The sequence below is a fragment of the Lepidochelys kempii genome, chromosome 2, assembly GCF_965140265.1.
Source record: "Lepidochelys kempii isolate rLepKem1 chromosome 2, rLepKem1.hap2, whole genome shotgun sequence".
In the NCBI taxonomy this organism is placed as follows: Eukaryota; Metazoa; Chordata; order Testudines; family Cheloniidae; genus Lepidochelys; species Lepidochelys kempii.
Window position 1 is genome coordinate 204,001,782 of NC_133257.1, and position 20,695 is coordinate 204,022,476.

At 40.7% G+C, this 20,695-nt stretch overlaps 1 protein-coding gene across 1 annotated transcript in view; it reads left to right on the forward strand.

Moving 5' to 3' along the window:
- The window catches only part of TBC1D5 (TBC1 domain family member 5), a 274,157-nt gene that overhangs the window by 171,947 nt on the left and 81,515 nt on the right, over positions 1-20,695 (forward strand). The window contains exons 15-16 of the mRNA XM_073333539.1: positions 1,805-1,890; positions 11,225-11,478. Of these exons, the coding sequence (XP_073189640.1) occupies positions 1,805-1,890; positions 11,225-11,478 (340 nt within the window). The remainder of the gene's footprint in view (positions 1-1,804; positions 1,891-11,224; positions 11,479-20,695) is intronic.

Genomic DNA, 20,695 nt, shown 5'->3' on the forward strand with positions numbered 1-20,695 from the left:
GAATTTTTCAATTGAATCTGGATCAACTGGAAATATGCCAGTAATTTTGTCATCCTCCTCTTCTTGTACATTTCTTCAAATGGTCATCAACTCTCATAAAGAAAAATAGAAGTCTATTAAATTTGTAAGAGAAAAGTTACACTATTTGATTACTAGCATAGTAGTTATAGAACCATCAGTTATCCTCCTCATGTCAGTTCAGATTTCATTATCGTAGAAATGCATTGAATTACCAAACCAGAGCAATAGTAACTAAAGCTGATTCATTGTTATTGCTATCAGTTGACGAGGACGGACTTACAAGCCATATAATGGGATAGAGTTATGCAAATGTTGTTATAACAAGAAAAGAAAAATGTACGGTGACCATTACCGTGCAGGTGACAGAATAAATGGGAATTTTTTTTAATGCTGTCTGTTAGCCTCAAGTTTTTTATAACACTGCAAACCAGTATATATTTAAACAATGTTTAATGTATTCCTATAAGAGGCAAAAAGTAATTTAATACAAAGGTAAGCCTGACAGCATGAAAAAGTTAGGAAATTCTCACTGAAGGTTTCCATCACCAACTTTAACTTTGACCCCAGCAATCCTTCTGACCCTTTGATACCTATTGACTCTTCAACTTTAACTCTTCTTCCTTTGTCATATGCATTGTACAATATTCTGTTACTTGAAATGTAAACCCCACCTACTCCTAAAAACATGAGAAGGCTGGTCAAAAAGGAAGTGTTTTCAGAAATTCACTGGAGAGTGGTGGAGCATGGGTTCCCCAGCCCATTACAACAGTGGGCAAGGAAAATGAATTTCCACATGTTGTATTTTTTCCTAATGCATTTTAACTTCCAATGAAATGGAAATGTATTACTTTAATTTATCCCTTTGATGAGTATTTATATAAAAGGGCTATGCTGTACTTCTGTTTAGTTGGATGCCTATTCAATTTATTTTTTTAATATGTATTTACATAGCACTTTATACCATCCCTTTGAGCTAAATTAGTGTAAGTGGACTCCTTGGTACATAATTCTGTGGTATAGGTTCTTCAGAATTCCATAGAATATTAAGTCCAAAAATAGGTAATTTCAGTGCTATTTAAGACAAAATATGTCAATAAATTAGTTTATCTGAGGTGAAAATAGGGACTAACAGACAAACTCTGTTTTCAGCATTAATTGTGTAGAGGATAGTACTACAGGATTCCAGGCCTAGATTCTGAATACTGTGAGGTTTCGGTGGGGGAAACGGTTCTGTGTGCCATCTAGTGGATATATTTGATTTGATCAGCAAAACATAATTCTAACATGAAACCAATCTTTTTTTTAACTAAAATGTTCTAACAAGTGGGTACTTTAATTTTAAATTAGAAATTATAGCTAGTCCTTACTATTAATGTTTTATTTAATATGATCCCTTTATAGGCAGATGTTTTAGTGATACACTTTATAGTCAGAACTTGAGAAGGGACAAAACTAGCTTGGAACAGAACTTCCCCAGAAAGTTCAGATCCAGACTCGAACATTGTAGCTCAGTCCCCTTTCTATATGGATGAATATATGCTTAGTTATGGTATTTGTGGAACAGTCTTAAAGTCATCAGATGATAACAATGGAATCTAAAATATTTCAAAGCTGGCTTTCCTTTTTTATATATTGTTCCTACCTTTATGAATTATGGTCCTAGGAAAAAAGAAATGAGTTTTTAATCTATAATCCTTATTGATTAACTTTTATATTAAGATACTGATGCCTAATTTTTATTAAATATTTTCTAATTTAAACATTGTAACACTCTTTTCTGTAGAAAAATCCAAGACCAGTGACTTACCAATTCCAGCAAAGTTTAGATTATTACAAAGCACGTGGAGCAGACTTGATGAATAAAACCCGGTAAGACACTTTCATATATGTTGCATTTTAATTAACACCTTACCCAAAAATAGTGAATATTTTATAGGTTGCTTTGATTCAAAACAGGAATTATACAAACAGTATATGGAACACAAATGACTATTATCATAGTATTTTAGAAATGTAGGGCTGGAAGTGACCTCGAGTTATCAACTGTTCCAGCACCCTGTGCTGAGGCAGGATGATGTATATCTAGATTATCCCTGATGGATATGTCGAACCTGTTCTAAAAAGTTTTCAATGACAGGGATTCCACAGCCCCCCAGGAAGCCTGTTCCAGTTTTAATATCTTTATAGTTATATATAGTTTTTCCTAATATCTAACCTAAATCTCCCTTACTGCAGATTAAGCACATTACTTCTTGTCGTACCAGCAATAGACATGGAGAACAATTGATCACTGTCTTCTTTATAACAGCCCTTAACATATTTGAAGACTGATATCAGGTCCCCCCATAGTCTTCTCTTCTCAAGACTCAAAGTCCCCAATTTTTTTAACTTCTCCTCCTAGGTCAGGTTTTCTAAACCTTTTATCATTTTTGTTGCTCTTCTCTACACTCTCTCCAATTTGTCCACATCTTTCTTAAAGTGCAGCTTCTGGAACTGCACACAGTACCTCATCTGAGGCCACAGCAGTGCCAAGTAGAGTAGAACAATGATCTCTCATGTCTTGCATACAACACTCCTGTTAATACACCCCAGAATGATGTTAGCCTTCCTTGCAACTGCTTCATGTTATTGACTCGTGCAATTTGTGATTCCGTATAACCCCTGGACTCTTTTCAGCAGTACTGCCTCCCCAGTTACTCCCCATTTTGTAGTTGTGCATTTGGGTTTTTTTTCTTTGTAAGTATAGTACTTTGCACTTGTCTTCATTAATTATGTGAAATTAATTTTTTCATCTTTGCACAATCAATAATATTACAAAGAGTGCTATATTCTAGCTTGCATGCTCTCTCTCTCAGGCTAGGGTCTTGTCTACACTTGCAATAGCTTAAAACTGATTTACTTGAACTGGTGCAAACCACTGTGTGGACAATCTTCGATCAGTCTACCACAGCTTCTATCAATTGATCTTATTCCTTTTAAACTGATTGAAGAATGCCCACACAGCAGTTTGCAACAGTTCAACTAAACCAGTTTTAAAACATATCCTTGGTGAAACCAGAGATCTAAATTCCATTACACTAGGCACTGTACAAGCACATAACATAAAGATGGTTTCTGCCTCAAAGCACTTAAAATCTAAGTATAGTGACCGAGTTTCAAAACAACCACGAGTCAAAGGATAGAGGGCCAAATCTGCTTACATTACTTATGCTTTTATCTCATTGAAGTCAATGGGTCTACTTTCCTGGTAAGGAAAAGCACAATTTGGTCCTTAAAATACAAAGATGCATTTGTAATATCCATGTTTTTAGTGCTATGTGACCAAAAAGCTCTGTTTTATTAGAATAATCACTGTATGAGAAAACTACTACAAGTATAAAAATTCCAGGATGGGTTTAATATTTGTATTTTTTATCAGGCTTAAAATGAATTGATGCTATCCCATAGGTTGCAAACTTTGGATATTGAAATGGTGGTTATGGAATGTGCTGCCATGCCAGTGCTAATCTTATCATTGTAAAATAAATAAAAGGGACACCCATCCCTTTTTTCACACACCTCTCCTATCTAATACAGTGCCAGCTTGCAATGTGCAAAGAATTTTAAATTTTGAGGGACGGGGAAAAAATGAAAAGTTTCTTTTTTTCTAGCTTCTCTCTGTGCCTTATGATGATATCAAGTGACAATGAGTGAAAAAGACAATGACATTACATCATAATGTGATTAGCAGCATTACGTTACTATGGCATAATGTTCTAGCTATTTGTCCTGTTAAGAAACTTAGAAAGATGGCTATCCAGAGGAGGATGTCCTGCCCCAGGAATCATGGTTTTCTTTTTGTATTGGCCCAGCCTCATTCCTTGATCTGTGGGGTCAATATTCTTGCTGCTCCTGCATCTTTGACTTGTAGCATGGGAACTTTGATTCTTTCTGGTGGACAGGGAAACTCCAAAATATAGTCTCCACCTGAGCTGTCCTATAGAAGATTCTACAACCTCTCTTCTGCTACCCTCCAAGTCTGCATTTTTCGTACAACTGTTTTAGGAGGCCCAACTGCAGCTTATTATATTCTCTCTCTCTCATTGTACTGCTCTCTCGTGGAACACCCAGGCACTCTTTTAACTCCTACTGCAAGACTTCTTGACCCAGTTTGCTTCTCAAGAGCTCCTTGGTCTCTTTTTCAAAATACAGGATCTGTAGGATTTCTGTGTCCCACACACAACTGTGGTGCGCTGCAACTGCTTTTTGTTGGGTCTCAGATGGGCCATGCTGCAGAAACATATTAAAGTATAATTGTGGAACTTATGAGCTAGTGTCTCTCCCTGCAGTTATCATGGAACTAGCAGTATTGCAGCTGCTGGCAAAGCTTTCTTCCCTACTTGAGGCTTCCTGGAAGGAGAGGATTCTAACTAGGGCTGTCAAGCGATTTAAAAAATTAATCATGATTAATCGCGCTGTTAAACAACAATAGAATACCATTTATTTTAAATATTTTTGGATGTTTACTACATTTTGAAATATATTAATTTCAATTTGCAATGCAGAATACAAAGTGTACAGTGCTCACTTTATATTTATTACAAATATTTGCACTGTAAAAAACAAAAAAAAATTTCAGTTCACCTTATACAAGTATTGTAGTGCAATCTCTTTATCATAAAAGTTGAACTTACAAATGTAGAATTATGTAAAAAAACCTGCTTTCAAAAATAAAACAATGTAAATCTTTAGAACCAACGAGTCCACTCAGTCCTACTTCTTGGTCAGCCAATGACTCAGACAAGGTTGGTTACAATTTGCAAGAGAAAATGCTGCCTGCTTCTTGTTTACAGTGTCACTTGAAAGTGAGAACAGACATTCACATGGCACTGCTATAGCTGGCGTTGCAAGATATTTACATGCCAGATGCGCTAAAGATTCATATGTCCCTTCATGCTTCAATCACCATTCCAGAGGACACGCTTCCATGCTGATAATGGATTCTGCTTGATAACATTCCAAAGCAGTGCGGACTGATGCATGTTCATTTTCATCATCTGAGTCAGATGCTACCAGCAGAAGGTTGATTTTCTTTTTGGTGGTTTGGATTCTGTAGTTTCCACATCAGTGTGTTGCTCTTTTAAGACTTCTAAAAGGATGTTCCACACCTCGTCCCTTCTTTGGAAGGCACGTCAGATTCTTAAACCTTGGGTCAAGTGCTGTAGTTATTTTTAGATATCTCACATTGATACATTTTGTCAAATCTGCTGTGAAAGTGTTCTTAAAACAAACACGTGCTGGGTCATTATCCGAGACTGCTATAACATGAAATATATGCAGAATGCAGGTAAAACAGAGCAGGAGACATACAATTCTCCCCCCAAGGAGTACAGTCACTAATTTAATTGATTCATTTTTTTTTAATGAGCATCATGAGTATGGAAGCATGTCCTCTGGAATGGTGGCCGAAGCATTAAGGAGCATATGAATGTTTAGCATATATGGCATGTAAATACTTTGCAACGCCGACTACAAAAGTGCCATGCAAACGCCTGTTTTCCATTTCAGGGGACATTGTAAATTAGAAGCAGGCAGCAGTATCTCCCGTCAATGTAAATAAACTTGTTTGTCTTAGCAATTGGCAGAATAAGAAGTAGGACTGAGTCGACTTGTAGGCTGTAAAGTTTTATACTGTTTTGTTTTTGCGTGCAGTTATGTATCAAAAAAAATCTACATTTGTAAGTGACACTTTCATGATAAAGAGATTGCACTTCAGTACTTGTATCAGGTGAACTGAAAAATACTATTTTTTTGTTTATCATTTTTACAGTGCATATCTTTGTAATCAAAAATAGTAATATAAAGTGAGCAGTGTACACTTTGTATTCTGTGTTGTAATTGAAATCAATATTGAAAATGTAGGAAAACATCCAAAAATATTTAATACATTTCAGTTGGTATACTATTGTTATAAGTACAATTAATTCATGATTAATTTTTTTAATCACAATTAATTTTTTTGAGTTAATCATGTGAGTTAACTGCGATTAATTGACAGCCCTAATCCTAACTATTACATGTGGCACTGGAGGATAGAGCGCTTTGATTCTGACACAGCGGCAAAATGAGGACAGACATATGGATGGATTTTAAATGGCAGGCCACAACATTTAATAAGTTTAAACATAGGGGAGAGTCAAAACCTGTCCATCACCTAGGGGTTACAGAGCTCCTACTATATAACCCGAAACTCTGAGTGGCTGTCCTCAGCCTAACCCCTAGGACTCTGCTCACCCCACAAGGGGGACAGAAGTTGCAGAAGGGTGGGGACCTTGGCTGGTGAGGGCCACAAGATCTCACCCTCTTCCATGACCCCAAAGCCCATCACCAAAATACCATGTCTTTTATCGTTTTAATGGCACTGGAAACTGGCCACAAGTTGCAACAAGTTAACTCAACCAGGTAGCTGAGTTGGGTACTAAGCACATTCTTCCTTAACCTACTGTGGCATGAAGGTGCTGCAAGGTCTGTGAAAAGCTCCCCAGACCTCTGCCAATTGTCCCTATTGGAGAAAAAATTCCTTCCTGACCCCCATACAGGAAATGGGCTAGACCTGCAGCATCTGCCAAACTGTTCTCCCATTTTAAGTTCAGGGGTTACTGGGTGGGACTGCTGGAATAGAGCTGAGAAAGAGCATGGCCCACGCTCCAGGTGAAATCCTGGCACCTGGGGAAAGCTGACCAATGAGCAGCACTCCCTGCCCCACATCTGGCCTGTGGGTTCCAGTGACTCGCCTAGGGGACAAGCTACCTGGTTTCCATCATTGAGTCACCCTCCCTCGCTGCTGGGGCTATCCCCCTTTGCTGCTGCCACAGTCAAGTTCCTCCATCTGTTGAGGTGGGTGGATGGCATATGGAACTGGTATGAGCTCTTCATTAGGCTCAGCTTCTGCTACATGTAGTTTAAATACTTTTTAATTATTTAGGAAATAGATGAAGGGTCCATCCAGTCCTCCCTACCTTTCTTGCCTGTAGGCAAAGTGATCAAAGGATACCTTGCTAATGGCAAATATTATAATTTATTTCATACAGTGAGGTACTCTCTTATAACTATATAGAAATGGTGGAATACTCCTAGAATACTGCATCAGACCCTAGTGCCTCAGTATATCACAAAGATGTCAATACAATGGAGAGAGTTCATTGATAAGAGCAAAAATAAATAAATACCAATGTGGTAGAGGAATTGTGAAGCATAGCTCAAGGAGGGAATAACTAGGAGGACTGGATTTCAACAAAGAAATATTTAGGCCGTATCATTTCAGTAGTATTGTACTTTGATATACTCTCCCAAAGGAAGTGGTGGCCTCATTAAAAAATATACTGAACAAAGCACTGGAAAATATATCATTAGGGATTGGCTCTGCAGTGAGCGAAGAATGGATTCGATAACTAAACGGGGTTTTTTTATCTTTAATTTCTGAGATTCTATGATACCTTTAAAAAATCTTTACAAATCTACACTATATTGCTTAATTTTTTGTTCTTTTAAAACTTTTAAATGTGTCATATTCATGTAGATTTTTCTCTTTTAATAGCTACATACTGATGAGATAAGGATTTCATAAAACAAAACATTTTTGTCTGAGCAGAAAATTGAAGAGATTGAATCATCTTGTTTAAAAATATACCATTCATAGTCAAGGTCAATGATGCTTATTGTGATGAAACAAAATTGTTTGCTTCATAGATTGGATTTACGTCTCCTTGACATTCATGTTTTTAAACCAATGTCTTACTTTTAAATGCATCTGCTGATAACTCTATAATATAATCAATCCTCATTTTTCTTGTAATTGTCGTGCGTGTTCGGTACATTTTGACGGCTCAAGTGCAGACATTGATCCATGTTTAGTGGCTTCAATCATCCTTTGCACTGGTATATAAGCTTAATATACTATTTTAGGTGGTAGGAAACAGATATAGTGCCCCTATTCTTCTGAACTTCAATCTGGTGTCAAAGCATCTCGTCCTGCATACCTAATGCCCTGTCATTGCTTGCATTTCCTGAAACTGCAACTTGAGGAAAACACCACATAACTCCACTTAGGGATCTAAGGAAAAAAAATAGCAACAGCTTTTCATGGCAAGCCACTAAAGTGTCAAAATTATTGTTTGGCTTGTTGTGTTCGTGTCCTGAGGTGATCATTGCCAATGCAAGATCAGTTCATAAGAGACCTGAATCCTGGCAAACGTTTAAAGCTGAATAACCAATCCTCATCGAATTCTCAGATGATATGTAACAGTCTTCTACAATTTTGATAAATTTGCTCTCATTCTGCCTACTCCAGCTAAGCACTACTTCAATTAAAGAATGTGGTATTAACGGCTTTGAGCTGCCCATAAAAGAATACTGTAGTAATGAAGCGGCGAGCTCTGTTTCCTCTCTTTCTGTGAGAGAAGGAATGTTGTCCCACAGTCCTTGTAAATGTGAACAAAGAGAGCTACAATATTGCCAGCCAGTTTTTCACACAGTTTTGAGAATTGCTGTTTTACCTATTTGAGGAAAACTTCACCCTAAGTATGAGTGGGAAATTGAAATGCTCCATTCAATGAAATCATTAGATTTTGGCAAATGCTGTGCAATTTGAACTTATTCAAAGTAGCTACAATTCATGGAAATTAAGGTATAGTATGTTATCCTTCGAAATCATATTGACAAATGACATTCATTTTTTTTCCTCCCACCCCAGATTAAACTCAATCACACAACTCGGTTACTTGAGGTGTATATTAGGCTAAGTATTTGCCAGAGTGGATCCTGTCTGAATAATGATTTCAGGATTGGATCTATATACCATAACGTAATCCTTATTACTGTTCCCTTTTGTTTTTAACTACAGTGGCTATTTTTAATGCACTTAAGTTGTTTGCATCATTAAGAACAAGAAAATTTGCTGAACAATTTCATCTCTTCAAAATAAAGGAGAAGAAAAACAGCTTCTAATTCCCAGTGAAAGTGTTAAGATAACCCAGAGATCAGCAAAGCCATTTCTATTTGATCAGACAATTGATATTCAAGCAATATATGATAAATGATTGGGATGGCCTTTGCAGGAATTTCACCATCACAAAAATCATCAAGATTTTGCTTTTAATGACCTTTTTTTCTTAACTATGATCTAAATGGCTGTGCTAAAGAATCAGAAAAAATATGTTAAAAGAAGATTATCCTTAATCATTGTACTGGGACAAAAGAAAGTTTTGCAATGTTTTGGTGAATTTTAAACAAACATGCAGGAAGAATGAATTAGTATGGATAGAGTAGGAACTTGAATGTGCATCAGAATTTCATCCAAAATTCCCAATATTTTTTTAGTTTGTTTTTTTAAAACCTTCTCCCTATTTACCTCCAGAATGAGTTTCTACAGAGACTTTCTACAGAGAAAGTCTAGGTGTAGAGTCAAACTGCTTAAAAAGTTGTTTGACTTCAAGTCAGAGTCAATAAGATTAAAATCCGAGAGAGCATGAGCACTAGAGAGAGAGCATCAATCCTACTTATGGGCCTTCATCCACATCTTGGTTTGGAGTTTGCCAAAGTCTGTAAGATGAGCCAATCATGCTCAGCGGGCATCAAGCCTTGTTTATGGCCAGCCTTGCCTCTGGCTATAGCTACGTCCATCACCAGACTCTTGTGCAGCCTGGAAGTAAGCTTAAGGAATGCTTGGGCAACACATACCCCTTGGTGACTTCCTGGATGGTATGTGGATATTGTCAAATGTCCTTCATCAGATAGCTCAGGACTAGATACGTGGGTACTGACATCCTATCTACAAGGAGACCCTTCTTCAGCAAAATATCTCCTCTGAAGTCCCAAATGATTTCCAGAGTAAATGGAACAGCCTTAGTCACTCTCTCACCGAATAAGGGGAAACGGTGGATGTGCCTCTGGCATTCTTATTATGGTAGCACACACTTAGTAGCCCTAGTCACAAATCAGGACCCCCACCATGCTAGGTGCTTTCTGAACACAGAACAAAAAGAAGATCCCTGTCCTGCGAAGCTTACAGTCTAACTAGACGTCCCATATACTTGGCATTGGAAGAGCCATTCACCCTATTCCCTCCTGCTCACTGTCCTTATCATCCCATACAGACAACTCAGATTGCTGTTTGGAAGATGAAGAGGGGACTATCAAATGCCGCCTGAGCAGATGCCAACCAGTCTTGTGCTGAACTCACCATCGTCAGCGGGTTCAGGGCACACACTGGTAGCTAAGGGCATTGAGGCTGGGGCATGAGTCTTGACTCTGATATGCTTGATACACTTTCTGACTTCAGTGCTCTGAGTGCATTTAGCACTGAGGTCAGGCTTTAGACTATACATCCTCATCAACTTGGAGCAATTACTTGTATTATCATCGTACCTAGGAGCCCTAGTCATGAACCAGGACCCCACAGTTTTACTGGCTACACAATGTCTTGGAGGGAGAATGACACGTTACAGTCCATCCTGGAATCATGGATATGACTTATCTGTGCTGACTACCAGGCCTGGAATGTCTGGAGATCTTGACTGATCATGTACAGTAATTGAATTGGCACAGACAATAAGTGCTAGCAGGGAAGTGAAGCCTTGACCTCTGGTAGGCTGTGAAAGCAGCAAGGCATCGATGTTTTGACACACTGCATAACACAAATGGAGGAGCTTTGGCACGCTGCATAACACAAATGGAGGAGCAGAAGAACAACACAATAATCAGAATAGTAATACACATGCCATACAGTAGTCTAACATTTTCAAAGCGCCATTCCAAAAAAACATTGTTTATATGTGGCCTGGTTTTACTAAGAGTCAGGGGATGCCATAAAAATGCACAAACTATCCTCGCTCCATAATGTAGCAGTAGTGCTTTTGTTAACATATTACAGCATTCAATATGGGTGGGAATACGACAGAGTATAAATACTCTTTTCAGTATAAAGCTTTCCATTATATTAAACTCCGTCATGATCGCCCACTTCACAACGTTCTCAGTATTTGCCCTCTTTTGACACTGTATTTGTATTTATGCACAAATTCACGTGTACATGTAAAATTCAATATGTGTAATGTCCTTGTTCCTTAGAAGATTTTTTCCACTCTTTGTAAAATGCTGCATATATTTGTAATGCTCTATAAATTACTAATGATCACGATATTTTCATTTCCATTTTATTTTTCAGTGCCAGTGCAAAGGTTGCTCCACTGAACATTAATAAAGTCTCCAATAGTTTGCTTAATTTTGGTCGAAAGCTGATTGCCCCAGCTATGGCTTCAGGTAGTCCTGCAGGCCCAGCTATTAGTGCTAGCAGCTTTCCTTCTGCTGTAATGCCCATCAGGAGCACTGTGGAGCCCCTCCAGCACCAACACCTGCAGGCACAGCAGCAACAGCAGAGAATGATGAAATCGGAAAGCATGCCAGTTCAGCTGAGCAAAGGTAAAAATGAGACATAAGAAAAGACTCCAGGTGTGGCATGGAATTCCACGAATCTCAAACGGAATCTTGCCGTCAAAAATTTGCCCGAGAGGGAGCAACTTGTTATATTGATTTGATCTGGTGTTTCTGTAGATTAACATTTCTGTAACTGAAATAGTCAACTTGCGGCTAAGCTTAGACTGTTTTGTGTACTGTGCTGTGTTTGCACCTCAGTATGATTCAGTTTAGAAATTGTGGCTGTAGAGAATAGACAAATAAGATTTTTCCATCCTTTTAAAAGAATTTTTTTTAAAAAAATGTTTATGGAGGAAATAGTGGATAAAACAACCTAACACTAAACCTTAGCTGTCCCTCTAGATGTTATTTTCTTCTCTCTCCTAAATGGCTAATATTACATTTTGGGCTGTATAACTTTCCTCATAGTTGACTCTGGGCTATCAGGCATAAAGCTCTTGTGTAACAGGACTAGCTGAGTACTAATGAAGGAACATAATAGTCACTGTAAAATGTTCTCTGATTGATCCATATCTCATTCCTTTCAGAATACTGGTGTCTCATTTTGATTACAATTAATAGCATAAAACATATTTGCTTTTGACAATTGGCATTACACCCAGAGGGAGCCCATACTCCTTTTAAGAAATACTGACTTTTTTCTTGAGGCTTAAAATGTTTCTATTTCCTTACACTTCTCAATTAAATTTTTTTTTACAGTCAACAAAATAAATAGTGGGTGATCTTAAACCTCAGCCACAGTGCAGTACACTGTACAGGAGACAGACTTCTGTTTCTTGGTCTAATGGCTGCCAAGAAGATAATGTTGTTTGTTATAAGGGAGGAGTATGTAGACTCTGTGTATTCATTTCTGTCTACCTCCAAGCATTTTCTAGTGGATAAGGAGCTTGAAGGCAGATGTTGTTTCTCCTGAGCCCCACAGTAAGCACACAGTAGGAAATCACTTTTTGAAATAAGCTGAAAATATATGGGGAGAAAAATAATAATAATATAAAAATAATACTTTGCACATCTATGACCCAAATGTCCTCCTCCTCCTTACTTGCCATATCAAGGGTCCTGGTGGGCCAATTCTAGCTTCTTATCAGGCATCATGTGGCCAGTGGCTATTGGTTGAGCAGAACTCAAAAGGACAGTCACAGTCGCCTTGCTTTTCCTGTATAGAGTAATTTGAAGCACTTTTCTAGGTGCCTGGCTGAAGTCCAGCTAAGTAATTCCTTAGCAATCCCAACTCAGACTTGGGGTACTGCAGAAACTGCCCCAGCAAGGCTCTACAATCTGTAAAAGTGAAAGTCCTTGCCTAGTGGCAGTTGTATGTGGGCTGAAGGAGAAACTGAAAACCAATGAATTCCTTAATGTCTCTCAGTTGAAGCAGGGCCCCACCTGACTCACATGTCAGATGTCCCAATCGTGCTCCTATTGAATTTTTGATAAAACTCCTATTCACTTCAGTGGAAGCAGATTGGGGCCTGGACGGAAACAATTCCAATGATTTTTCATCTTTTTAAAAATAATGTTCCCCTTTCAGCAATTTCACAGCCCCGTTTTCTTTGTCCCATTTTTTTGTGGGGAAGGGTGGTAATAAAGTGAGGTCCTTGTAAATTTTGGAGGTTGTCTGCTTCAGATAAAATGAGTGAACGAGCTGAGACAGCTTGAAAACACTGGGTATGTCTACACTAGGAAAAAGGTGAGTATCTATATCATGACAAGAAGAAAAGGAGGACTTGTGGCACCTTAGAGACTAACAAATTTATTTGAGCATAAGCTTTCGTGAGCTACAGCTCACTTCATCCACAAGTCCTCCTTTTCTTTTTGCGGATACAGACTAACAGGGCTACTACTCTGAAACCTACATCATGACAGCTGACACATTGTGAAATCCTAGCCTAGACAGAGCAAGTTGTAGTTCTATCTAGATTTAGGTGAACCCAAGGGTTGCCCTGTCTACATTAGGATTTTACAACATGCTACCTGTCACATGTTAGCCATCATGTTGTAAAAACACCCTCTAAATACAGTAATCAGTCAGAACAGAGATTTGCAGGGGTCAGTCAGAGCAGAGAGATTTGTAATCATGCTACAGTTATTATAAAAGTTACCATACAATGATTATTTACAACTTCCTGCACAAGTAGCAGAACAGGGATTTACATGCTGTACTGTTACTGACAAATAATAGTAGTGATGCAAGTTAGAGATCCAGAACCAGTCTGGGCACAAGGAACTTCATAGTTGGAAAAATCCTACAGTTATGCTTCAGTAATGTACAGCATCCATATATTCTGTTAAAGACTATTCCATTTCAGTAAAATGAAGGGTAATAAGCATCTTTGTGTATCTGTAATTGCTATTTTTCTTTAGTCCAGTATTCTGTCACTGGTTTACACTGATTTGAGACTTCTCATTATTGTTTAATATAGAACCATTAGATGTGATTTAAAGACCAAAAAGACTTGAAATCATTAACTATGTATAAACTTTTTGTATATGTAGTGAGAATGGTAATGATTGCTGTTTTCTATATTAGTTGACTGTACTGTTTGTTTTTCTAAATAGATATTATTTCAATTTTCCTTTGGTAAGCTACAGTTGATTGGTAATTCTAAATTATGGCAAATAAATTAGTCTAAAAGTGCTGTGATTTAGTTTTTTGAGAAACCAAGCCCAAATGGCTACAGAAATGTAAAGTCATGTCTCTAAGGTGGTGTCAAACGTTACTACCATGGTCAAAGAGAAAGTTAATTCATATATATATGGATCAGCTGATGAACGCAGATTCCTTATCTGCCTTGAGACATTGCTCTACCCAGACACATCACTGTCTTTTTGTGATGACCATTTTGCAGATATTAGCATCATGCATGAAAGGGGTGGTGGGGAACATTTGCCTTGGGTACCTTCCACCTTTTCACCTTAGATCTTTCTCCTCACATGTAAACAAAGCAAAGACTTTGAGATGTTGCTAATGTTTACAAAAATGTATAGTTTGAGACCATACTTATTTTTAAAAATAAAAATAGCTTATTTACAGTTTATCGTGGTATAAACTCAGGATACCATGGGGATTTTATATGGGATTACTGGAGGTCAGGGAGGTGTGCATAGATGGGTCTGGCAGCTAAGGTGTGGATGTGTCTTCTTCCCCTTGCTTCAACCATCTGCCTTTTTCCTCCTCAGTTCTCACCACTGTATCTGTCCTCAGTTTCCTTCTGCCACACACATTCTTTCTCTCTGTTGCATCTGCTCTTAGGCTCTCATTCAACAAACACTTGTGCACATGTTTAAGTACATGAGTGGGCCCCCTGAAGTCAGGTGGACTATTCAAGTGCATAAAGTTAAACCATGCATAAGCATTTGCAGGATTGGAGGTTGTCTCTGTTTTCACCCTCACCCACCTACACCTTTCTTCCTTTTATTCCCTAATGCTCTCAATACAATTCCACGATCTGGTGCTCTCTCATGATCCAGTTGAGATGACTAGAAACATGAATATCAGCTCAAAGTCCAATAGAAACCTGCACTTCCAACTAGTGCCTACAGTCTCATGCTGTACATGGTTCTGACTCTGTGTGTGAGGAGAGCTGGCTATAGATGGCTGCTAAGGGGGAGGCTTTAGGCAGACCATAATAACATATCCAGGAGTGGTCGTTCTGGCATATATGCACTCACCTATTCTGGTTTCACCAGCTCAGCTGGCTGACAGCTCCTTGAGGTGACAGTATGCTATTCTTTACAAAAACAAAGCAATGTATTCTGTAAACCTGATCAGTGCAGATCCTGTAAAAGAGGCATTCCTGGTTTTCAGAGTTCACAGTTATCCTAGTTTTTTTGAAAATCTGTAGTTTTGTTGTTCATTTACATTAACGTATAGTGGGTTGTAACCATGGTGGGCAAGACAGATTGCTTATTGTTTTCTTGGGCCAGGGGTGAGGGAGTGGTCGGTTGCAAAATGTATTGGACACCAGATAAAATAAAGCCAACGTCTGTCCTGGCGTAGCTCTTCTAGATTAGCACGCCTTGCTGAACAGTCACCAACTAGCTGTGGCAGCAGTTACAAAAGTGATGTTGTGTCTGTTGCTTCTTTTTCGAGTAGTGTCCCGATAAGGTTCCACTGTAGGCATTGTCTCTGTCCCTGTGCTGCTGATCGGAGAACTTCGGTAGCAGTGTCCGTTGGGACCACACATGCTCTGTCTCGCCTTGTGCTGCACCATGAGGCTAGGCAGCGCGTGTGGGCTAACCGTTCTTGCTTCCTTCTCAACTGCCCCTGGCTAGAGACAGAGCCTTTAGCTGTCCATTAGCAGATCGTTAACTCTCCTTTTCCGTTTCAGAGTAACAGCCCTGTTAGTCTGTATTCGCAAAAAGAAAAGGAGTACTTGTGGCACCTTAGAGACTAACCAATTTATTTGAGCATAAGCTTTCGTGAGCTACAGCTCACTTCATCGGATGCATACGGTGGAAACTGCAGAAGACATTATATACACAGAGACCATGAAACAATACCTCCTCCCACCCCACTCTCCTGCTGGTAATAGCTTATCTAAAGTGATCACTCTCCTTACAATGTGTATGAAAATCAAGGTGGGCCATTTCCAGCACAAATCCAGGTTTTCTCACACACCCTTCTCCCCCCCACAAAACACACACACACAAACTCACTCTCCTGCTGGTAATAGCTTATCCAAAGTGACCACTCTCCCTACAATGTGCATGATAATCAAGGTGGGCCATTTCCAGCACAAATCCAGGTTTTCTCTCACACACACACACACACACCCCACACACACACACAAACTCACTCTCCTGCTGGCAATAGCTCATCCAAACTGACCACTCTCCTTACAATGTGTATGATAATCAAGGTGGGTCATTTCCAGCATAAATCCAAGTTTAACCAGAATGTCTGGGGGTGGGGGGTAGGAAAAAACAAGGGGAAATAGGCTACCTTGCATAATGACTTAGCCACTCCCAGTATCTATTTAAGCCTAAATTAATAGTATCCAATTTGCAAATGAATTCCAATTCAGCAGTTTCTCGCTGGAGTCTGGATTTGAAGTTTTTTTGTTGTAAGATAGCGACCTTCATGTCTGTAATTGCGTGACCAGAGAGATTGAAGTGTTCTCCGACTGGTTTATGAATGTTATAATTCTTGACATCTGATTTGTGTCCATTTATTCTTTTGCGTAGAGACTGTCCAGTTTGACCAATGTACATGGCAGAGGGGCATTGCTGGCACATGATGGCATATATCACATTGGTGGATGTGCAGGTGAACGAGCCTCTTTTAGTGTGGCTGATGTTATTAGGCCCTGTGATGGTGTCCCCTGAATAGATATGTGGGCACAGTTGGCAACGGGCTTTGTTGCAAGGATAGGTTCCTGGGTTAGTGGTTCTGTTGTGTGGTATGTGGTTGTTGGTGAGTATTTGCTTCAGGTTGGGGGGCTGTCTGTAGGCAAGGACTGGCCTGTCTCCCAAGATTTGTGAGAGTGTTGGATCATCCTTCAGGATAGGTTGTAGATCCTTAATAATGCATTGGAGGGGTTTTAGTTGGGGGCTGAAGGTGACGGCTAGTGGCGTTCTGTTATTTTCTTTGTTAGGCCTGTCCTGTAGTAGGTGACTTCTGGGAACTCTTCTGGCTCTATCAATCTGTTTCTTCACTTCCGCAGGTGGGTATTGTAGTTGTAAGAATGCTTGATAGAGATCTTGTAGGTGTTTGTCTCTGTCTGAGGGGTTGGAGCAAATGTGGTTGTATCGCAGAGCTTGGCTGTAGACGATGGATCGTGTGGTGTGGTCGGGGTTAAAGCTGGAGGCATGTAGGTAGGAATAGCGATCAGTAGGTTTCCGGTATAGGGTGGTGTTTATGTGACCATTGTTTATTAGCACTGTAGTGTCCAGGAAGTGGATCTCTTGTGTGGACTGGACCAGGCTGAGGTTGATGGTGGGATGGAAGTTGTTGAAATCATGGTGGAATTTCTCAAGGAATGTTCCATGGGTCCAGATGATGAAGATGTCATCAATATAGCGCAAGCAGAGTAGGGGCGTTAGGGGGCGAGAGTTGAGGAAGCGTTGTTCTAAATCACCCATAAAAATGTTGGCATACTGTGGGGCCATGCAGGTACCCATAGCAGTGCCGCTGATCTGAAGGTATACATTGTCCCCAAATGTAAAATAGTTATGGGTAAGGACAAAGTCACAAAGTTCAGCCACCAGGTTAGCCGTGACATTATCGGGGATAGTGTTCTTGACGGCTTGTAGTCCATCGTTGTGTGGAATGTTGGTGTAGAGGGCTTCTACATCCATAGTGGCCAGGATGGTGTTATCAGGAAGATCACCGATGGATTGTAGTTTCCTCAGGAAGTCAGTGGTGTCTCGAAGGTAGCTGGGAGTGCTGGTAGCGTAGGGCCTGAGGAGGGAGTCTACATAGCCAGACAATCCTGCTGTCCTTTTCCGTTGTTAATCTTTAGCTTTTAAAAACCCTTTAGCCTTCTTTGACTTCTGTTTGTCCATGCCCTAAAGAAAAAACCAACCCAATAACAACAACAAGAAAAAAGAAAAGGCTTCATTCTTGTGTCAACCCTGGGTGTGGGGGGCACCCCTGGACAAGGATATGCTCAGCTCTTCAGGCTTCAAGAAGCGTCGCACTGCAGTGATGCAATGCTGGTCACCGGTAAGCACACTCAGTGCATTCACTGCCACAGTGAGCACCCCATTCCACAAAAGAGTTCCCTGTGCCAGCAGCTCTGACTGAGATTTTGCAAGGACAGAGAGCTCCACCAGAAAATCATCTTTATGGAGATGGTTCTCTGACCCCAGCCCTTCAGAAGGGCTTGAGTCTTCCCCTCAACCTTCAACTTCAAGTAGTGGGTCAAAGAAACAGTTTGGGGACTCCTCTCCCAAGTCAAAAAAGAAAGCAGGAAGTCCCCTCAGCGAGCCCAGGGATAGCCAAAAGCAATCATCCTCTCACTTGGTATCCTCTGAACTGTTGGCACAAGAATCATCTGACACCCACGGCTCACAGCAACCATCAGTGTCCAGTGCTGTTGATAGGCCCACAGACCCTTTGGGCACCAAATCTTCGGGACAGAGAGACAATGGCAAACTCCCTAATACGCTCCTGGTACACGAGCTGTTGTCTAGTTACCGATGGCAGCATCGGCCCATCCAGCACCAGAGAGATCAGTATGGGTGAGGTCCCCATCTCCCCTCGCACCACCACCAACACCCGGATGCTCAGTAAAGGTAGAATTCCATCAGGCCAGTGACCTGGCTATGTTGGAAGCTCCTGGCTCTTCGCCCATCGGTACCGAGATCATGGCACCAACCCATGGCCAACCATAGGATATTTCCCAATATGTCATGCCCCTCTGATATTGAGTTAGGGATCAGTCAGTAAGTCGGACGGGGTTTCTCTGTACTCCTCATAAGCTCCATATAGGGCCCAGTATCAACAGGGTTTGAGAATGTAACACCAGACAGCTCCATCACCATCTTGGTATGGTCACCCATGGGCACCTCCACCAGGCTCTGTGCCACTGTAGTGGCCACACTGGGACCCCTGGGTGGCGCACCAACAACCTGCCTCTTGGGCACCAAGTATCACTTGAGAGCTTCCGAGGCATGCCCTCTCAGCTACAGCATCACAGACCTCAGAACCCCAAGAAGTGGCGGAGGAAGAGGTAGACAGAGGAGGAGATCACACTGAAGGCCATCCTCTTCTTCACCGGACAAAGCAGTCATGCTGTCGCCACCTTCCATGGCAGATGACTTCAGCTTGTTCTGAGATCTGTTGAAGAGAGTGGCGGACATCCTCTGCATAATATTGGAGGAGGTTAAAAATACATACCTCCAGCTTATTGATATCCTCCAGGCCTCATCTGCCTCCAAAATTGTCCTCCCAATCAATGAGGCCATCCTAGACCGAGCTAAGATGGTGTGGCAAACCCCAGCCTCGGTGGCCCCAACATGCAAAAGGGCAGACAAAAAATATTATGTCCCTACAAAGGAATCAGAGTTCCTGTTCACCCACCAACCACCCAATTCCATTATGGTGGACTCTGTGAAATCTCATGGCCGACAGCACAACTCTAGGATGACACCCTGTGACAGAGACTGGAAGCACCTTGATCTCTTTGGTAGGAAGGTGTATTCCTCACCTACCTTACAGTTTCGAATTGCCAACTACCAGGCACTCTTGGCAAAGCATAAGTACATGAATTACAATAAATTACATTACTTTATTGATAAGCTGCCGGAGAGTTCCCAGGATTCCTTCAATGCCATCATCCAGGAAGGACAACTGGTGGAAAAAACAACTTTGCAATTGTCCCTTGACTCCGCCCACATTGCTACCAAGATCATCTCCACAGATACGATGATGAGATGAGCCCTGTGGCTCCACCTCTCGGGATTCCCGAAGGAGGTGCAGATCACAGTGGATGACCTCTCTTTTGAGGGGATGAAGCTCTTCGCCGAGAAGACAGACGCCTCTCTCCGCTCCTTGAAGGTTTCCAGGACCACTCTCCAGGACACTGGGAATCTACACACTGAGGCAAAAAAGATGTTTTAGCCCTCAGTGCCATCGGAGGCCTTACTCCCGTCACAATGCCACTAAACCCCAGAAGAAAAAGGGAAAGTTCTCAAAACGAAAGCCTTCAGGTGCCCAGTCCTCAATCCAACCATGTGCCCGTAAGCATCACTTTTGACAGGCAGGTCGAGGCACTGCAAGACCACTCCATGCTACTACCTGGGACCATGTACCCATTTGGTCACCTTTGGCAACGTTCCACGGTGGGTGGGAGCTCATAAAGTTGGACAGATGGGTCATAGAGATCATCAGATTTGGTTATTCCATCCAGTTCACTTCCCTGCCCCCTCTACAATACTCTTCCCCATTCCTTTTCAGGGACCCTTCTCACAGAACTCTACTACAGCAGGCAATAGATCAGTTCCTGCAGTTACGAGCCATAGAACCAGTACCTCAACATGTACGAGGCAAGGGGTTTACTCTCGGTACTTTCTGGTACCCAGAAGGAAGGGAGGTTGGAGGCCCATCTTGGACCTCAGAGTTCTCAACAAGTTTGTCAAAATTCAGAAGTTCAAGATGGTCACATTATCAATTATCATTCCACCACCAGAACAGGGAGACTGGTTTTCAGCCCTTGACCTACAAGATGGCAATTTTCACATCTCAGTACTGCTGGCTCAT